Here is a 16,531-nt window from a genome sequence, read left to right as displayed (position 1 = left end):
ATTTACCGACCTATAAATTAGGAGAGGTTTGGGATTACCAAGGAGGGTCAGAATCCCTGACTCTGAGATGGAAAAGGAACAGCCGTCAGAGGGAGTGAAAGGGCTGGGGGTACGTCCTCTCTAAATCCTCTCTTCTCAGTTTACTGACCCAATTAGGAGCGAGTAATCCAAGGGTCAATGACTCAGTGGTTTCAAACAAGTAATTTTATTTACCTTTTCATGTTCTGCCAACCAGTCCTCCCCCTCGGCCTTGCGTGTTTTCATGTTTTCCTTTCGGAGGCGTTTGGGGAAGGGGGCGGACTGCTACATTCTCTGCGCTCATCTCCGCCGGCGGGCCCCCCGCGCGGGTTTCTTTTCCCCTCGGCGCCTTCGGGTGGGCGCGGGAGGAGCGGCAGGAGTCGGGGCCGGGGGCGCCGGGCCGGGCGCCTGGCGGACCCCGCTCCCCTGCGGAGGCTTGTAGACCAGGTGGAAGATGAAGGCGTTGCAGTACCTGGGGGAGGCGCGGGCGGTCAGGGGGCGTGGCCGGGACTCCCGGGGGCGGGGCCTGAGGCCCCCGACCCCGATTTCCAGGAGGTGGGGCTAGACTTAGGGCTCGGCCGGCTAGAGGGTAGCAGGGTGTTTTTCTGGGGTGGGGTGTGGAGTTGAGGAGATTCTGTGACCCTGATCTAAAGAGGGGTGTGTTGGCGGTTGTCCAGAGCAGCCATGGGGGAGGTGAGACGTGGGGGCAGAGAAGGCAGGTCGTGGGCTGGGCGGAGGAGGGTCGGGGACAGCAGAGACTAGGGCAGAGGTGGACCTTTTCGGATGCGGAGCCAGAGAGTAAGAGGAGTTAAGGGTCAGGAAGGAAATAGGGAGGGTCGCGGGCCCTTACCAGGGCATGCAGTTGTCGGCTGCTCTGAGGCGAAACGGGGAGCGGAAGGGGTTGGGCTGAGGAGGGCTGGTGCCCCCGCCGGTGGCCACCGCCATGGTCTGGTCGTCCATGACACAGCCGTACTCGCTGCTCTCGGTGAAGAAGGCCGGCACCCGGAGGGACTGCGGGGGCAGCGCCTCAGAGACGGGCTCTGAGCGGCTCCCCCCACCAGGTCCACCTCGAGCAACCAGGAGGACACACAGCGGGGGAAGCCGAGACCCCAGGACAGACGGGGCTGGAGGAGAGGCACGGGGCAGCAGGGCGGGGCAAGAGGGCCTCGGGCACTCCCTGGGTCTGCGCAGCAGACGATGGGGAAGAGGAGCCCAGAGACTTTCAGAAAAGGGGCTGGGGGAGGGGCTGGGCAGGAGGCGAGAGAAGTTCCTTTTTGCCCCCATTCCCCACCTGTAACCGGGGCAGAGAGCTCAGCCAAGTGTCCTTGAGACCAAAGCCAGAGTTAAATCCTGGGGACAGAGAGCAGGGAGAAGCTGGCTCCCACTGTCTGCTTCTCTCCTACCTCCCCTACCCCTGAGCCCTAGGCTCTTACCAATAACCAGGTCAGGCTTGGGCCCCTGGAGCAGGTGGTAGGGCCTTGCTGACACCTTGATCTGCAGGTCCCTGCGGCCCCCCTTCTCCTTAGTCCCAGAGTTGAGCCGTGCTGATACTCCGGAACCAGGGCGGACAGACACCTCAGGGCCATCCTGAGGGGACAGGAGTTGGGGGGGGAAGCCACTGGAAGTCAGAGCCCTGGAGGATGCACCAGGCAGGACGGATGGGGAGCAGACAGGCTGGGACAAGTCATGAGACCACTAGAGGAACCAGGGCTGGAGAGCAGGGCCCCCCTCAGCCCTCACCCTCTGCAGGGTAAAATGCTGCTGGTCACTCTCGGGGGGCAGGCCATCACCCACAAACTGCAGCTCCAGGGCCACATGGGGGAGCAGGACCAAGAGCTCCTGAAGGACAGAGAGAAGGACAGATCTGGGTCCCACCTTGTGTCTACCCCCACACCCACAGGCCCAACCCTCAGGCCTGGGGAGACTTACCCAAAACACCATGACAAGGTCAAACTCCTTCCCAGCCTCTACCACGTGTATTTTCAGTGACTGTTTGTTCTGGATGTTGAGCTCAGGGACTGGGTGATAAGCCAGTTCTTTAAGGATGTTGTCCTCCCTACCTCCCTCTCTTGCCCCCCCACACTCTCCCCACCCTGCCCAGTTCTCCTTACAGGACTGGGGCACCAGGTGGGTGATGACGTGGTACACCGTCAGCGGGTAGGTGAGAAGCACAGCCATGGGGGAATCCAAGCTGAGGCCCCGCCATGTGTAGTAGTCCTGCCACGAGCCTAGAGGGGCATGGGTTATTGGAGGACCTGGCCCTGGGCCTGGACCCCAAGCCCGTCTAGTCCAATCACCCTCTTTTTCTCAGCCACCCAGGCTTCTGACTCTTCAGCCCCTGTCCCTCCCCCTAGCTCCCCACGGGGCCCCTGTGGCTCACCAAAGATGCCTCTGGGTGGATCTGGGGGCACAGGAGGCATCAGGGCAGGCCCGTCACCCTGGAGAAGCTGGTAGGGATCTCCTGAGAGGATGAAAGGAAGCAGAGGGGCCTGGGGTCGGGGAGACCCCACCTGACCCATCTCCCTCGTCCTTCCAAAGGAGCCGTATTCCCTGAGAGAGGGCCTGGAGCTGCAGCAAGAGGAATGGGGGTTTGCCTAGGGAAGGGGCTTCTGGGTGGGGTTGGCAGGGGTGACTCCTTTGAGGGCTGGGAAAGGCGTGAAACAGCCCTGGTGGTATGGGTAGGGGTTTGGCGTGTATGTGGAGAGGTTATCTGGGACCCAGACAACTTTTCCTCCCAGTCCTTCCCTCTAGGCTGAGGGGCCCATGTGTGAGGAGAGGCCCCACGCACCACTGAGAAGAAGGCTGAGGGATGGCATGTTGCCCCGGGGGTGCCTGGGGGTGCCAGGGCCTGGAATCAGCATGCTGAGCTGGGTCCAGTAGCCACGAGTGAGGCCCCGAGAGGCCAGGAAGGCCTCCTTGTTAAAGGTTTCACTGGTCACCTCTGGAAAAGGAAAAGGGGAGGAGTTGAGGGCCTAGTCCCTAGGACCCCAGACTTTAGCTCTCCTCAGCCTCCCCAAGGACCCTGGGTCTGAGTCTGGTTCCAGTCAGGGAGGGAACCTTGTATCTGAGTGTGTACAATGGACCACATACCGAGCCCACATGATCCTTGTAACAGTTCCATGGGTCCTACATTTGTTAAAATCCCTCTTTTACAGATGAGAAAACTGAGGCTCCAAGAAGTAAAGTGATTTGTTTAAGGTCACACTGCCAGTTAGTGGTGCAGCTGGGAAGCAAGCATTTGAGTCCCTAACCCCCAATCCCCTAAACTCTCTAAGGCCCCAGTCACTCAGTCCTCTGCTTCAGAGACCCTCTCTCCAGCCCCAAACACCAAGTCCCCAGCCCTTATTCCAGGGATCTAGACTCCAGCCCCAGGCATACAGCCTTCAACCCCAGGACCCTGTTCCCACTCACCCAGGTCCCAGTCCCAAAGACCTGGTCCTGGTTTCCCCCAACCATTCTAACCTCCTTATGGTACCTGCAGTGTAGGTAAAAGGCAAGGATGCTAGTTCCCCTGCCCGCTCCATGAAGGCTGCAAGCCTTGGGCACCAAAATCGGTGGCTCACATCATCTGGGCACCGCCGCCAGTCAGCCCGGAGACAAGCCTCTCCACAGTACAAGACAGCACTACACTGGGGGCTGGGGACACAGGGGATGGTGTGCACCTAGTGTTAATCTCTGTAGGTCCTGTCTGCTGTCCCTCTGCCCTGCAGCTGCCCATATATCATTCAGTCTGTCTTACACCCTTTAACTGCTTATAATAGTCTGTTTGTTTTTTCTCTTTTCTTTCTTTTTTTTTTTTTTTGAGACAGGGTCTCACTCTGTTGCTCAGACTAGAGTGCAGTGGTGTGTCATCATAGCTCACTGCAATCTCAAACTCCTGGGTTCAGTGATCCTCAGCCTCTCAAGTAGCTAGGACTACAGGTGTGAGCCACCACACCTGGCTAATTTAAAAACATTTTTCTGTAGTGCTGAAGTCTCGCTATGTTGCTCAGGCTGGTCTTGAATTCCTGGGCTCAAGTACTTCTCTCACTTCAGCCTCAACTAAAGAACTGGGATTACAGGTGTGAGCCACTGTGCCCAGCCTTTAATAGCCTGTTTGTTTTTTCCTCTCTTAGTTCCTTGCCCCTCATTTTGTCTGTTAGGCCCCCCACCAGCCTGCTTTTTTTTTCTGTTTGCTAGTCTGTTGGGGTCTTCCTTTCCCTCCAGCTTTGCAGGCTGCTCACCAGGGTGTCAGCTTCACTTCAAAGCTGTGCCTGTGACAAACATGGCAGGTTCGAGCCCGAAGGGAAGCAAAGGTGAAGCCTGGCCGGGGACCCCATGTCCGCATTGGGGTCTTGGCTAACTTCACGCCCAGCCTTGGGACCCGACTCTCCAGCTCTCTGAATAGGGGTGGAGATGGTATCAGGCTGTGGGGCTCAGGAGTCCAGGTCCCCAGACTCCCCACCCTCAGATACCAGATTTCTGTACCGATGCAGCTGGGCGTCTCCCACAGTAAGCTGTCGGGGCTTTCGGGGGTCTCCAGAGCCCATGGGGCAGGCCATGCTGTGGCAGAGGAGAGCATAAGCCCGAGAAGCCAAGTTCTCAGTCCCTGATCCCCGGGAGACAGTCCCTTGGGCTCCATCCATTAGCAGATCAATGCCCAAGATGGTGCCATGCTCATCCGTCACAAGTAAGAGGCAGGACAGGTGCAGGGGTGCAGCCTCTGAGGAAAGAGGGAAAAGTTGGGGTAGGGAGACAGCGGGAGACAAATATGGTCACAGTGAAGGGTTCCAAACCCACATGCCTACAGGGGCTAGGCAAGTAACTTCAGCGAGTACAGGGGACTAGGTAGAGAGGGCATGCGCCATCCCAAGGGGACAGCTGCTGCCTATTACCAGAAAGTGCTGCCATGCAGAAATATAGGCCCCCCCCATCAGGACTTTAGATTTTTCTTGAGAATGTGTAAATGCAGATTTTTGGATTTTTTTTCTTTCAATGTTTAAATGTTGACTCAAAAAACAAAACACACTGAGGGTCAATGAAAACACCTTTTCAGGACAGATTGGCCTGAAGGCCACCACCCAGAACTACCCCTGGGTTCTGAGCGGCCTGGGAGGGCTTTAGAAAGGGAGTATGGCTGGGCAGGGGTAGGACAGAGGCAGCCCTGGGTTCTTACCACTTCTCCGTCCCTTCCTCTTCTCAGGTCCCGTTTCATCCTCCACCCTGTCCTCTCGGCAGCCGTCCTCACCACCTCCTGCCTCCTGCTCAGCCTCCTCTGCCTCCCCTGGAGGGTTTGCTTCCTGGGGGGACTCCTTGCTGGTAGGGGCTGGCTCCCCACCCTCCTCTGTTTCTACCTTCTCTGTGCCTGCACCCTTCTTCTCTCCATTATCTTCTTCATCTTCTGCCTCCTCCTCCCCTTCCTCCCCATCCTCTAGGCTGATGAAGCTGATGTAGGGGCTCAGGTCTCGCAGGTGGAGTGGAGGCTCATCTCCCAGGAGGCGGGCAGCCCCTAGGCCTGGTCCTGGGCCTGGCTCTGCCCCTTGCCCCAGGCTGATGCCCACATTACGGTTGGGCAAGACATGCAGTACCCAAAGGGCAGGGTCCTGGGGCAGCCTTCTGATCTGGGCCTCCAGCTGCCGCCAGTGGCCCTCAAGGCTGGCCCCTACAGCTCCGCGCTCTGCCACAAACTTTCGGAACCAGCCAAAGAGGAGGGCAGCGAAATCAAGAAACTCATCTCGGTATCCAGACACAAACTCCATGTCTTCAGGGGCACAGGGCCTGGGCCCAGACTGAGCAGAGGAAGAGATATATGGTGAGGGCCAGAGTAGTGGTGAGAGAGTTTGGGGCTGGGTCACAAATTGGGGAGAGGGGGTTTGAGGGTCACTTGGAGTGGGATCTATGAATGAGTGTTAGGAGCTGAGAATATAGTTTTCAGGGCCGAGCATGGGAGTTCAGAGATGAAAATGGGAGCGGGGCTGGACTTGAAAGCGCGCGATTAGGGTTGCAGATGAGTATTCAGGGATGAGACGGGATTTTGGGTTTAAAATTTGAGGACTGAAACCCTCAAAAGTAGGGTTTAAGTTAAGAATAGAGATGAGGGAGGGCTAATCCTATCGGGAAGGGTTTGCTGAGGAGGGAAGAATTTTGGATCCGCCTGTTGGGTATGGGTAGAAGAGCCAGGGCATTCCCGGGGCTTGGATTAGTTCGGCCGTGAGCCCCGGCCGCCCCACTCCTCCGGTACCTGGCAGCCGCCACCACTTTTCGAAGGTAAATACCTCGGGGGCTTGCGGGGTGATTCGGTCGTGACGTCAGGGTTGCCCGAGCCCACTGCCAGCTCCTCGGGCGGCCACGCCCCCATGGCTTGAGGCGTCCACTGGTGGCTGCCCCGGCTGGAGCGTGTCTGGGGCAGGCATGGCGACTCTCCCTAGGCCATGTGACTGAAGCCAGGGAAGTGAAAGCGTCTTGGAGGGGGAGGGACTGTCTAGCAGCTCAGCTATTTCACCGGTGACCTGGGGCGGGCGGAGGGCACTGGCACCGCTGAGCCGAACCGAATCAGCCCGTCGGGCCATGGCCCGCCTGCCCCTTCCTCGCCCCGGGTCGCCCGGCCTCCTGGGTTTTCTTTCGGTTTCTTCAGACCTTCCTGGCTGCCCCTTCGACTGAGGGCCGGGTCCCGGCGCGGGGGCGCCGGGCGGAGGAGCTCCGCCTCCGGGGGTTTCCCCGCGGTGGGCGGCTGGGCGCGGGCTCGGCGGTACCGACCGCGCACGGGCAGTTCTCGACGGCGCGAGCGCAGGCTGGACCGCGCCGCCGCCTCGCGCCCCTTCCCCAGCCGGGGCTGGAGCGGGCCGCCGCCGTCTCCTCCAGAATCTCTGGCGGGCGCGGGGAGAGGAAGCGAAAGCCACCGAGAAACCAGCTGGACGCACACTCTGGAGCCTGTCTGGGAGTCAGACGGGTCGACTGCATTCCCCCAAACTCCGCGAGCCCCGAGATGAGTCGGCGCTGGAGATCCTGGTTCTGGGCGGTCCTATTCCTCCTGATTCTGCCAGGTGAGGTGGTGGCGGGGGCGCGGAGTGAGGGGGGCGCTAGAGGCCCAGATCCCCGAGTCTCGGGCCAAGGGGATGGGTGGGGCGAGGGGACACTAGGGCCACAGAGTTAAGTGCGGAGCCAGGCGCTGCCAGAGTCTCCTGGGCAGCTGACACAAGAAGGCCAGCCGCCTGGGGTTGGGGATAGACGGTGGGGAACATCCGGGCCCAGGTGGGATTACGGACGTTTTGGAAATGTGATGTGTGGGTTGAGCCTGGCAGTCAGACTCTGGGTCCTAGGGGAGGGGCTGCAATGGGGCAAGGGATTGGAGGCTAAGTAACAGCAGCGGGGAGGCCCTTGGCCGGGAACCTGTGCTGACCACCTCTATCACGCTCAGGTGATGGCAACGAGGGCAGCGTCACTGGAAGTTGTCACTGTGATAAAAGAATTTCTTCTCATTCCCCCCCAACGGTTCAATTCATGAATCATCTCCGAAAACATCTGAAAGCCTACCACCGCTGTCCTGGATTCATCAGGTAGTCTCACCTGTACCTGGGAGGGCAGCTCCTGTGCAGTCCCTCCCTGCCAGGTGCCTCCAGGACCCTCTCTAGTCAAATCCAAACTCCTTTCAGGGGGACCTTACCCTCCCCCCTTTTGGATTCTGTTTGCTCCAGTTCTCGCACCTTAATTACTCTGTCCCATCTAACTGGGGATTTCCCAGTTCCAGCAGAAATGGCTTTTTCTTGGCCACTTCACATCTTTGGAATGAGGAAATTTCTGGGCAAGGGAAGGAGGAGCCACAGCAGAGACCAGGTTCTTTTTTTTTTTTGAGGCAGAGTCTCACTCTATTGCCTGGGCTAGAGTGCCCTGGCATTAGCCTAGCTCACAGCAACCGCAAACTCCTGGGCTCAAGAGATCCTCTTGCCTCAGCCTCCCAAGTAGCTGGGACTACAGGCATGCGCCACCATGCCCGGCTAATTTTTTCTATATATATTTTTACTTGTCCAGCTAATTTCTTTCTATTTTTAGTAGAGACAGCCGTCTCGCTCTTCCTCAGGCTGGTCTCAAACTTCTGAGCTCAAATGATCCACCGGCCTAGGCTTCCCAGAGTGCTAGGATTACAGGCATGAGCCACGGTGCCAGGCCTTTTTTGTTGTTGTTGAGAGAAAGTCTCACCCTGTTGCCCAGACTAGAGTGCCATGGTGTCGGCTTCACTCACAGCAACCTCAAACTCCTGAGCTCAAACGATCCTCCCTCCTCAGCCTCCCAGAGTGCTAGGATTACAGGCGTGAGCCAGGTTCTTTCTGTGCAGGTTCCAGCTACTTACCCGGAGTGTGTGTGGGGGCAGAAAAGACCAGTGGGTTCAAGAATTGATGAGCTGCCTTGATCACAAAGGTAAGAGCTTCACCCTCCTCTTCAGGCTTTGCCTTCAGGGCTCAGTGGCCTCCACCTCACAATTTTCTTTGTCTCAGCCCTTTCCCCACTGATGTCACAGATTCCTACAATGATGGGGCCAAAGTACTTTCATTTAAGACTCTGTTGGCCAAAGGTCATTCACCACCACCTTCATGATTTTTGCCAATCATTCTATCACATGTGCTATCATTTACTTAACATTTTTTTCTTGAAATCAAGGCACTATTTTTGTTTTCCAATATTTTATTATGAAAATTTAGATATAAACAAGTTAAAGTTATACACTGAACATCCACATACCCACTACCTAGATTCTACACTATTTGATTTATATATATTTATTTCTTATATAATATTTACATAATAAAACAAAGATATTTTATATTTTACAATATTGATTTTACAGCATTTTACTACATTTGCTTTAATTCACATCCATTTGTCTATCTCTTTATCCATCATGAATCACCTTATTTTTTGATGCATTTCAAAGTAAGTTGCAGGCATCATTGTACTTCATCCCAAAACATTTCAGCATGTATATCTAGTAGAGTTCAGTCTCTTGGTGCTCCTTTTCTTCTTTTGAGGTAAAATTTACATACAATGAAATGAATAAATCTTAAGTGTACACAAACCAGTTTTGAAAAACTTAAATAGCAACTTATCCTAAGCAATAACATCTGTGAAGTCACAAGTTTGATGTGCTCATTGTATTTTTCTCTTAAAATATACAACCATTAAAACTGTTCTTCCATGCCTTAGCTACAGTTGTCTTATAGCAGCAGTGGTGCCCATACTGCCCTTCAGACTGCCTAGACCTGTGTTATTTCATTTAATCCTCCCAGCTCCCCTGGCTCTTGGTACTAAAATTATCCTCATTTTATAGCTGAATGATATGAGTCCCAGAGAGGTTATTATTTATTTATTTATTTTATTTATTTATTTTGAGACAGAGTCTCACTCTTTTGCCCTGGTTAGAGTGCCGTGGCGTCAGCCTAGCTCACAGCAACCTCAAACTCCTGGGCTTACGTAATTCTTCTGCCTCAGCCTCCTGACTAAGTAGCTGGGACTACAGGCATGCGGCACCATGCCTGGCTAACGTTTTCTATATATTTTTAGTTGTCCAGATAATTTCTATTTTTTAGTAGAAACGGGGTCTCGCTCTTGCTCAGGCTGGTCTCGAACTCCTAACCTCAAACAATATTCTCGCCTCGGCCTCCCAGAGTGCTAGGATTACAGGTGTGAGCCACCTCGCCCAGCCCACAGAGAGGTTAGAAACAGGGGCAAGGTCACACGGCTACTTTGTAGCACAGTCAGGGTTCCAACCCTGGGCTCCTCTCCTGACTTCTCAGTTCAGACCACTCACTTGTCCCAGTGGTTGCATCTTGTGGTTTAATCACTTCCTTGTCCTCTACCATTCCCCTCTGTTGCTGCCTTCCTCTCTTGGCCTTAGCTGTCCCGCTGATGTTCTCCCTGACCCAGTGCTCTTTCCTCTGTCAGAGCTCAGAACCCCAAAATACGGCACCTTGGCAATTAAGAAAACTGCAGAAGCAAGAAGCTCACTCTGAGCTTCCCGTCTTTCTGTGTGAGAGCTAGCCACAAAAGAATTCTCTGAGCTACCTCACCTGGGAGTAAGTCATTACACCCTCATTCCAGAGGCGTCCTGCCCTATACTGGAAGCCAAGAAGACTTCTTAAACGGACAGGCCTTGCTATTCCCCCCTTTTTGTCCAATCACACTTCTATGCAACTGTTCTTTCGTCATTGAACCTAAGCATAAAAACAGTTTTCCCTGGGTATTTGGGTCTTAATTTCTGAAGCTAGCCATGTCTTGAAAAACTTTGATTAAATTTGTTATGCTTTTCTCTTGTTAGTCTGTTTTTTTATTATAGGGGTGTCAGCCATGACTCTTGTGATGGGTGGGGAAAAAATGCTACTTTTTCTCCCCTACTCCCCTATCTGCTTTTTCACCTTGTCCCCTGATAGCCCTGATTTCTCACTTCTTTCCTTTCCAGAATGTGGACATGCTCACTCAGGGACTCTGGCCCGCCAGGAGCATTTACCTCCTCCTAGCACCCAGATTTCTGAGCCCTCAGAGGGGGCACCTTCAGACACGCGCACCCCTGCCCAGACGCTCATGCCATCCACTCTGCAGTCTACCCAGCACCCCAGCCTTCCACCAGGATCACTGTCCTTGGGCAAAGAGGTCCCTCATCCCAATGAGACCACCACTCCCACTGTGGGCCACAGTCTTGGAGTTGCGCATGAGGCTGGGGAGAACCAGAAGCAGCTGGAAGGGAATGCTGGCCCTGAAGCTGGGATATCTACCCTCATAGCAGTGCCATCCCTCCTGGGCATCATCTTTCTCCTCACTGGAATCCTTGTGTATGTGCTGTGCAAGAGGAGGAAGGCGCAGTCACTGCACTCCTCTACAGGTAAACTGACCCTCTGAACCCTCCCCCTGGCAGGGACCCATAGCTTCCTTGGGAGGGATCTTGTCCCCAGTAGCTCTCAAGTGGCTGGAAACCTGGCCCAGGCACAGAAATATTAAGGTTGCCTACACCACGGACCACAGGCTGTGAGGGCAGAGTCAGCCAGAGTCTGTAGAGTAGAGATGGAGGGAAGCCACCATGGGCCCAGGGACCAGTGTGCTTGGAATAAGAGATGGCTATTCCATGAGGGTCAGGGTATGAGGATTAAAAAGAAAAAAAAAAAAAAAGGAATATGACAGATAGACACTAAGCCAGTAGGAAATGAAGCTGTGGAGGAAGGCAGGAAGGTGAGGGCCATTCATTCAATTCACAAATCTTTACTAAGCACCTACTGTGTACCAGGTCATAGGGTTAATGTCTTTGGAGTCTGATTCCCCAGTTCAAGCTATCACCCCCACCACTTCCCTGACTTTAGAGTTCATCTCTCAATTTCTTTATCCTTTCCAGATTGGCAACCTCATTATATACCTGTGGCACCAGATTCTAACGCCTGAGTGAAGAACAGAAGCTTGCTGGGTAGAGACCGTGATTATTTTTGTAAAGTCTTTGTGGTTAACCTCTGGCACCAGTAGGTGCTCAATACATCTCTCTTAATATTTGACTAACTAGTTGCTGCTCTTAGACCTCTCATTTAAAAAAAAAAAAATGCTGTATTACAAAATATGCCTAACTACTAAAAATTATTTTTGTAATTATTGACTTTTCATTCTGCAGACATTGGCCTCAGGCCCTGGCCCCCTTATGCTTCCAGGCTTCAGTTTTACTAATGGATCCCCCTTGTCCCAAGTCTCTTTTTGCACTACACCATTTGTTCCTCCCCAACCCCTCTCCCACTTCCTCCCTAAACCCCACAGTGAAAGTCTGGGCTTTCCCAGCCTCCCTCCTTAGTAGCTGCTGTGCTGCTGCCACCATACAGACTGGTTTTACTTCCTGAATCACTCGCGTCAGTCATATACCTCAAATGAGAATCTGTTCTTGTTTTTATTGTTATTGTTTTTATTATTAAAACCCTTAGTTCTTATTTTCGTCTCTTCCAATGAAGAAGAATGCATCTTCATTGGGCCAAGTCAGCGGGGAGCCTGGGGCAGCGGCATGAAGTGTATGAGGAAATGGGTTGGGTGTCTGAATCTCCATCTCCTGTCTGGGCCTCTCAGTGTGTTTGTGGAGTGCAGAGGAGGAACACCCTGCTGGGGAAGCCAGGGCACAGCTGTGGTCAGGCCTGGGCTTTAGTTTCTCCATTCCCACCTTTTGGCCCTTTGTTCTAACATCCTCTGATCAGCAGAGCATGTACCTGCCACCTGTGGTCCCCATCCATCCTACAGGTTCCCAGGATCTGTCCCAAGGTGCAGGTGATGGTTTCTCTCCAAGCTCTTCATCCACCGCCTTGGCCTAGTTCTCTAGCATCTGCTCACAGGTTCGGGCCACATCACTGAGCTTGAGGCGGGCATAGTCCACTCGCTTCAGAGCCATCTGACAGTCCTTCCTTGAAGAGTAGCTGGAGCCCTCATGGGGCTGCCCTGTGGCCACCTACAGGACAGTTAGACTGATCAATGGAGCACGGCCTCCTTTACCCTTACCCTGACCTGGCATCAAGGCTCTTGTCTCATTTCTTAGGGAAGAGTTTGAATCTGTTATGCCACCTGGTAGCTGGGTGACCTAGGGTGAATCATTTAACTTATGTTGACCTCATCTTTAAAATGAGGTGGCAATAACTACTTTCTAGAGTTGTAGGATAAGATAATGTAGAGCGTCTTGCATACTGTAAGAATTAGTAATTGTTGGTAGCCCTTGTAACGACTTCAGAACTTTCTCGATCTTGTCCTTTTTCTCAGGATGTAAGCATCTGGGGCCTCATGCCCTCGAGGTCAGGCCAAGTTTCCCAGGACAAAGTTCTGTGGCTTTAGCATTTCACACCCTCCCCCAGGCACTTCCGTATCCGGCAGCTTATGTGATGCAACCCCATGAGGCAGACAGGGACGCCTTTAATTTTTTCCTTTTAAAGGAAGAAACCGGTCCTGGAAGGCCGGCTGGAGAGACACACCCACCTGGGTGAGGTAGCGGATCTGGGCCGACAGCTCCGCCTCCACGTGTTGTACTGAAGCGGTGAAGGCCGCCGCCTGCCGGTCTAGGAGCCGCTCATTGGTTTTTTCCTTGGACAATTCTAAGATCACCGTACCTGCCAGGGCAAAAAGTGGGCGCAGCTGCCCGGGAACTGCCAGTATAGCCCCGCCCTAAGGCCTGCCCCTCACACCCCGCACCGTCGCCGCGCACGCACTTAGGATTCCTCCCCAACCCTGCTCCAAGTCTCCGATCCCCGCATGTCTGCGCAGCTTGGCCTCGCTGTCGCTCCCTGCCGACCCGTTGTTGCACCGCGAACCTGCATTCTGAAGGATGGCGCCAATTTCCCGTTCGATGTCTTCCAGGGCGCGTAGTCGCTCATTCGCCAGGCTGTATGTAGCCATAGTCTCTCTGAGAATCCTCCACGTGATTTCCCCCTGCGAAACGCGAGGATTGGTCCCGGAAGTAACAGTCGGTTTACGCCTGCGCAGAGGGCGTTGTCTGGCGCATACTACAATTCCCAGGATGCTCAGCGCAGCCGCACACTTCTCGGTCCACCTGGTGAACTACAGCTCCCAGGGCGTTCTGCGCGTGGCCGGGTCTGCGCCTCCGTTCCGAAGCCACCTGTGGTAAGAGGCGGTATGGAACTATCCCGAAGCCTAAAGCCATTCACACCTGTCCACCGTCAGTATACTGTTTTGTGGCATGTGTTTAAGTCTACGAGACTATGTTAAGCGTCTGCTGGGTGCTAGGTGACCAGAGTGGGAGTTTTCGGGCATTTCTCCAGACTGGATAGCGGCCCTTTGTTCACTTCACCCAGGGAATGCTTGACTTAGTGAGGGGTACATTAGTCTTCCTAGCGCTTCCCTCTGACCATGAGCCCAACTGGAACACAGACTATTGATATATTCTCAGATGCTGGCTCCTTCCGGCTTATTTCTCTTTCCCTTTCGGATTACCTTTTATGTGCTGGCCTCGGGGGGTAATACAAAGATGAATGAGATGGTGTCCAGAGTATATGTCAAGGAGCACGGAGAAAGGATTATTGGAGGAAGTGCTGCTTAAATTGAATCTTTTTATTTTTATTTTTTCAGAGACAGGGTCTCGCTCTGTCACCCAGGCTGGTGTGCAGTGGCGTGGTCATAGCTCACTGCAGCCTTGAACTCCTAGGCTCAAGCAATCCTCCCACTTTAGCCTCTCCAGTAGCTAGGATACAGGCGCGAACCACCACGCCCGGCTAATTTTAAATTTTTTTGTAGAAACAGAGTCTTGCTATGTTGCCTGGGCTGGTCTTGAAATCCTGTCTCCCCAAGTTTTGGGATTACAGTCATGAGCTACTGCTCCCAGACTTTAACTGAATCTTAAACGGTTGACTAGGTGGATGAGAAGTGGGAGTGGAAAAGGGAAACAGCATAGGCAAGAGCGTGGTGCTGTGAGGGATCTAGCACATTTGGAGTCCAGCAGGGGGCTCAGTTTGGCTGAAGTGCATGGAGCATTGTGGAGGTTAGGTGTGACAGTGGTGAGACTGAAAGGAGAGCCAGATCAGGAAAAGTCTTGCCAGGTAAGTAATTTGGACTTTATTCTGAAGGCATTTGGGAGCCTTTAGAAGATTTTCAAGAAGTGTGTTATGACCAGATTTACCTTTTAGGAAGGATCATTTGTGACAGTTTATAAAAAATCATCAAGAATGAAACCAGTTTGCCCAGGGTTAGCAAATAAATGGAGACTCAGTTAAACTTGATGGATCTAGCATTTAACTTCATTCTTCCTTATATCCTAATGAAATAACAGTAAAGTTTTTTTTTTAAAGGGGTCAAAGAGAAAGGGAGAGAAGTTAATAGCAAAACTTTAGATCGAAGCTGGAAAACAGAGGCCAAGGGATAATTGATTAGGCAATGAAGCAGTAACTAAGCCAGCACTGAAGAAAGCTTAGAAGCAACCTGATTTACTCTTAAATTAGTGGCATTATATACAACTGGGGTGAAGGTGGTACAAAAATTAGGAGGATTTTTTTTCTTAGAGATAGGGTCTCCCTCTGTCATCCAGGCTGGTGTACAGTGGCATGATCATAGATCACTGCAGCCTTGAACTCTTGGGCTCAAACAATCCTCCGACCTCAGCCTCTCGAGTAGCTGGGACTACAGGCATGCGCCACCAAGCCCAGCTAATTTTAAATTTTTTTTGTTGAGATAGGGTCTTGCTGTGTTGTCCAGGCTGGTCTTGAACTCCTGCCCTCAAGCAATCTCCCACCTTGGCCTCCCAAAGTTCTGGGATTACAGGTGTGAGCCACCATGCCTAACCAAGAGGATTATCTGAAATCATTAGACCATTGGATATTTTTCTTGACTCCATATATTAATACGTTGGCCACTAATCTCCCTCAACCCATCAGAATACTGGAGGTTGCTTTGTTGGAGATGGAAAACAGGGTCTTTAGCTTGGAACCCACCTGGGCATAGCTGAAGGCAAGAGTATTGCATTGAAAACAGATTAAGTGAAAGTTTATATACTGAATGGTGGTTTCCAAAACTGGTAATGCGGCTTGTACTTTCCAGGTCAGTGACTAGAAGACTTTTCTCTGGGGAATTTGATTAGTTAGAGAAAAGAACTAAGGATGTTAACATCAGGGGTTCTCCAACCAAACAGTTGGCCAGATCTCCCCATAGTGAAACTCATAGTTGGTAAGTCCTATTTGTGTACATGGAACTTCTAGTCAACTTCTTAGCATCTCACTCTGAAATATGAGCAGAAAGCAAAAGGTTTCTAGATATTTGAAGATGCTTTCTAACATGAAAGACAGAGACCAAAATAAACTAGGGGAAAAAAAAAAACTGTTGAAGCTCTTAGGTAAGAGATACTCTAAAATAAAGATTTGAATAAATCCCTGTAATCCTAGCACTCTGGGGGGCCGAGGCGGGAGGATCGCTCGAGGTCAGGAATTTGAAACCAGCCTGAGCAAGAGTGAGACCCCGTCCCTACTAAAAAAATAGAAAGAAATTATATGGATAGCTAAAAATATATATAGAAAAATTAGCCGGGCATGGTGGCACATGCCTGTAGTCCCAACTACTCAGGAGGCTGAGGCAGAAGGATTGCTTAAGCCCAGGAGTTTGAGGTTGCTGTGAGCTAGGCTGATGCCACGGCACTCTAGCCAGGGCAAAAGAGTGAGACTCTGTCTCAAAAAAAAAAAGAATTGAATCCAAGAAAACATCCTTGAAAAATCAAACTATGGGGGAAGTAATGAAACATCTATCACAAAAGTTGATAAGAGAAAGGAACTCTTCCAGCAAGTAAAGCAATAGAGAAGAGATGGCATGTAGGAAAGAAAATTAAGAAAATTAGAGAATCAATCCAGGAGACTTACATTCTACAAGGAGAGATCACAGAGAAAATGAAAGGGGAAGAAAAGACTTGTGATTTCAGATTAAAAGGGCCCATCAAGTGCCCAGTGAACTGGAGGAAAATAGGCTCGTACCTTAGAACACTAGGTTCAAAGAAAAAGGCCTTGCAAAAGCTTTCAGAGAGAAAACAGACCACATGCTAAGAATC

At 52.3% G+C, this 16,531-nt stretch overlaps 3 protein-coding genes across 7 annotated transcripts; 1 reads left to right on the top strand and 2 right to left on the bottom strand.

Annotated features, from left to right (window-relative positions):
- Positions 1-231: 231 nt before the first annotated feature.
- On the bottom strand, positions 232-6,246 carry ZMYND15 (zinc finger MYND-type containing 15). Of its 3 annotated transcripts, XM_069482062.1 has the most exons (13): positions 5,174-6,246; positions 4,486-4,720; positions 4,242-4,397; positions 3,494-3,654; positions 2,807-2,959; positions 2,399-2,479; positions 2,130-2,246; positions 1,948-2,036; positions 1,759-1,857; positions 1,452-1,605; positions 1,310-1,368; positions 869-1,029; positions 232-490 (listed from the first exon to the last, which is right to left on the bottom strand). In XM_069482062.1, the coding sequence occupies exons 1-13, from the start codon at positions 5,754-5,756 to the stop codon at positions 319-321; spliced, it is 2,220 nt and encodes a 739-aa protein (XP_069338163.1). In that variant the 5' UTR covers positions 5,757-6,246; the 3' UTR covers positions 232-318. The 3 variants fall into 3 exon arrangements, with proteins under 3 accessions (XP_069338163.1, XP_069338164.1, XP_069338165.1); XM_069482063.1 differs by lacking the exon at positions 2,130-2,246; XM_069482064.1 differs by lacking the exon at positions 2,807-2,959.
- Positions 6,247-6,251: 5 nt separating this feature from the next.
- Positions 6,252-11,904, top strand: CXCL16 (C-X-C motif chemokine ligand 16). The gene is made up of 6 exons (XM_069482065.1): positions 6,252-6,264; positions 6,859-7,040; positions 7,415-7,553; positions 8,330-8,412; positions 10,448-10,867; positions 11,372-11,904. Exons 2-6 carry the CDS (start codon positions 6,983-6,985, stop codon positions 11,416-11,418), a joined length of 747 nt encoding a protein of 248 aa, XP_069338166.1. The 5' UTR covers positions 6,252-6,264; positions 6,859-6,982; the 3' UTR covers positions 11,419-11,904.
- Positions 11,905-11,954: 50 nt separating this feature from the next.
- On the bottom strand, positions 11,955-13,680 carry MED11 (mediator complex subunit 11). 3 transcript variants are annotated; one of them, XR_011234881.1, is made up of 4 exons: positions 13,200-13,680; positions 12,970-13,100; positions 12,216-12,451; positions 11,955-12,111 (listed from the first exon to the last, which is right to left on the bottom strand). XR_011234881.1 is itself a non-coding variant. In XM_069482067.1 (3 exons), exons 1-3 carry the CDS (start codon positions 13,384-13,386, stop codon positions 12,314-12,316), a joined length of 456 nt encoding a protein of 151 aa, XP_069338168.1. In that variant the 5' UTR covers positions 13,387-13,680; the 3' UTR covers positions 11,955-12,313. The 3 variants fall into 3 exon arrangements, 2 of the variants coding, with proteins under 2 accessions (XP_069338168.1, XP_069338169.1); XM_069482067.1 differs by having other exon boundaries at positions 11,955-12,451; XM_069482068.1 differs by having other exon boundaries at positions 11,955-12,451; positions 13,302-13,680.
- Positions 13,681-16,531: the final 2,851 nt, after the last annotated feature.

This window comes from Eulemur rufifrons, chromosome 9 (genome assembly GCF_041146395.1).
Source record: "Eulemur rufifrons isolate Redbay chromosome 9, OSU_ERuf_1, whole genome shotgun sequence".
NCBI classification, from domain to species: Eukaryota; Metazoa; Chordata; class Mammalia; order Primates; family Lemuridae; genus Eulemur; species Eulemur rufifrons.
Note: the sequence above shows the minus strand (reverse complement) of the source record. Positions and strands in the feature narration are given on the sequence as shown.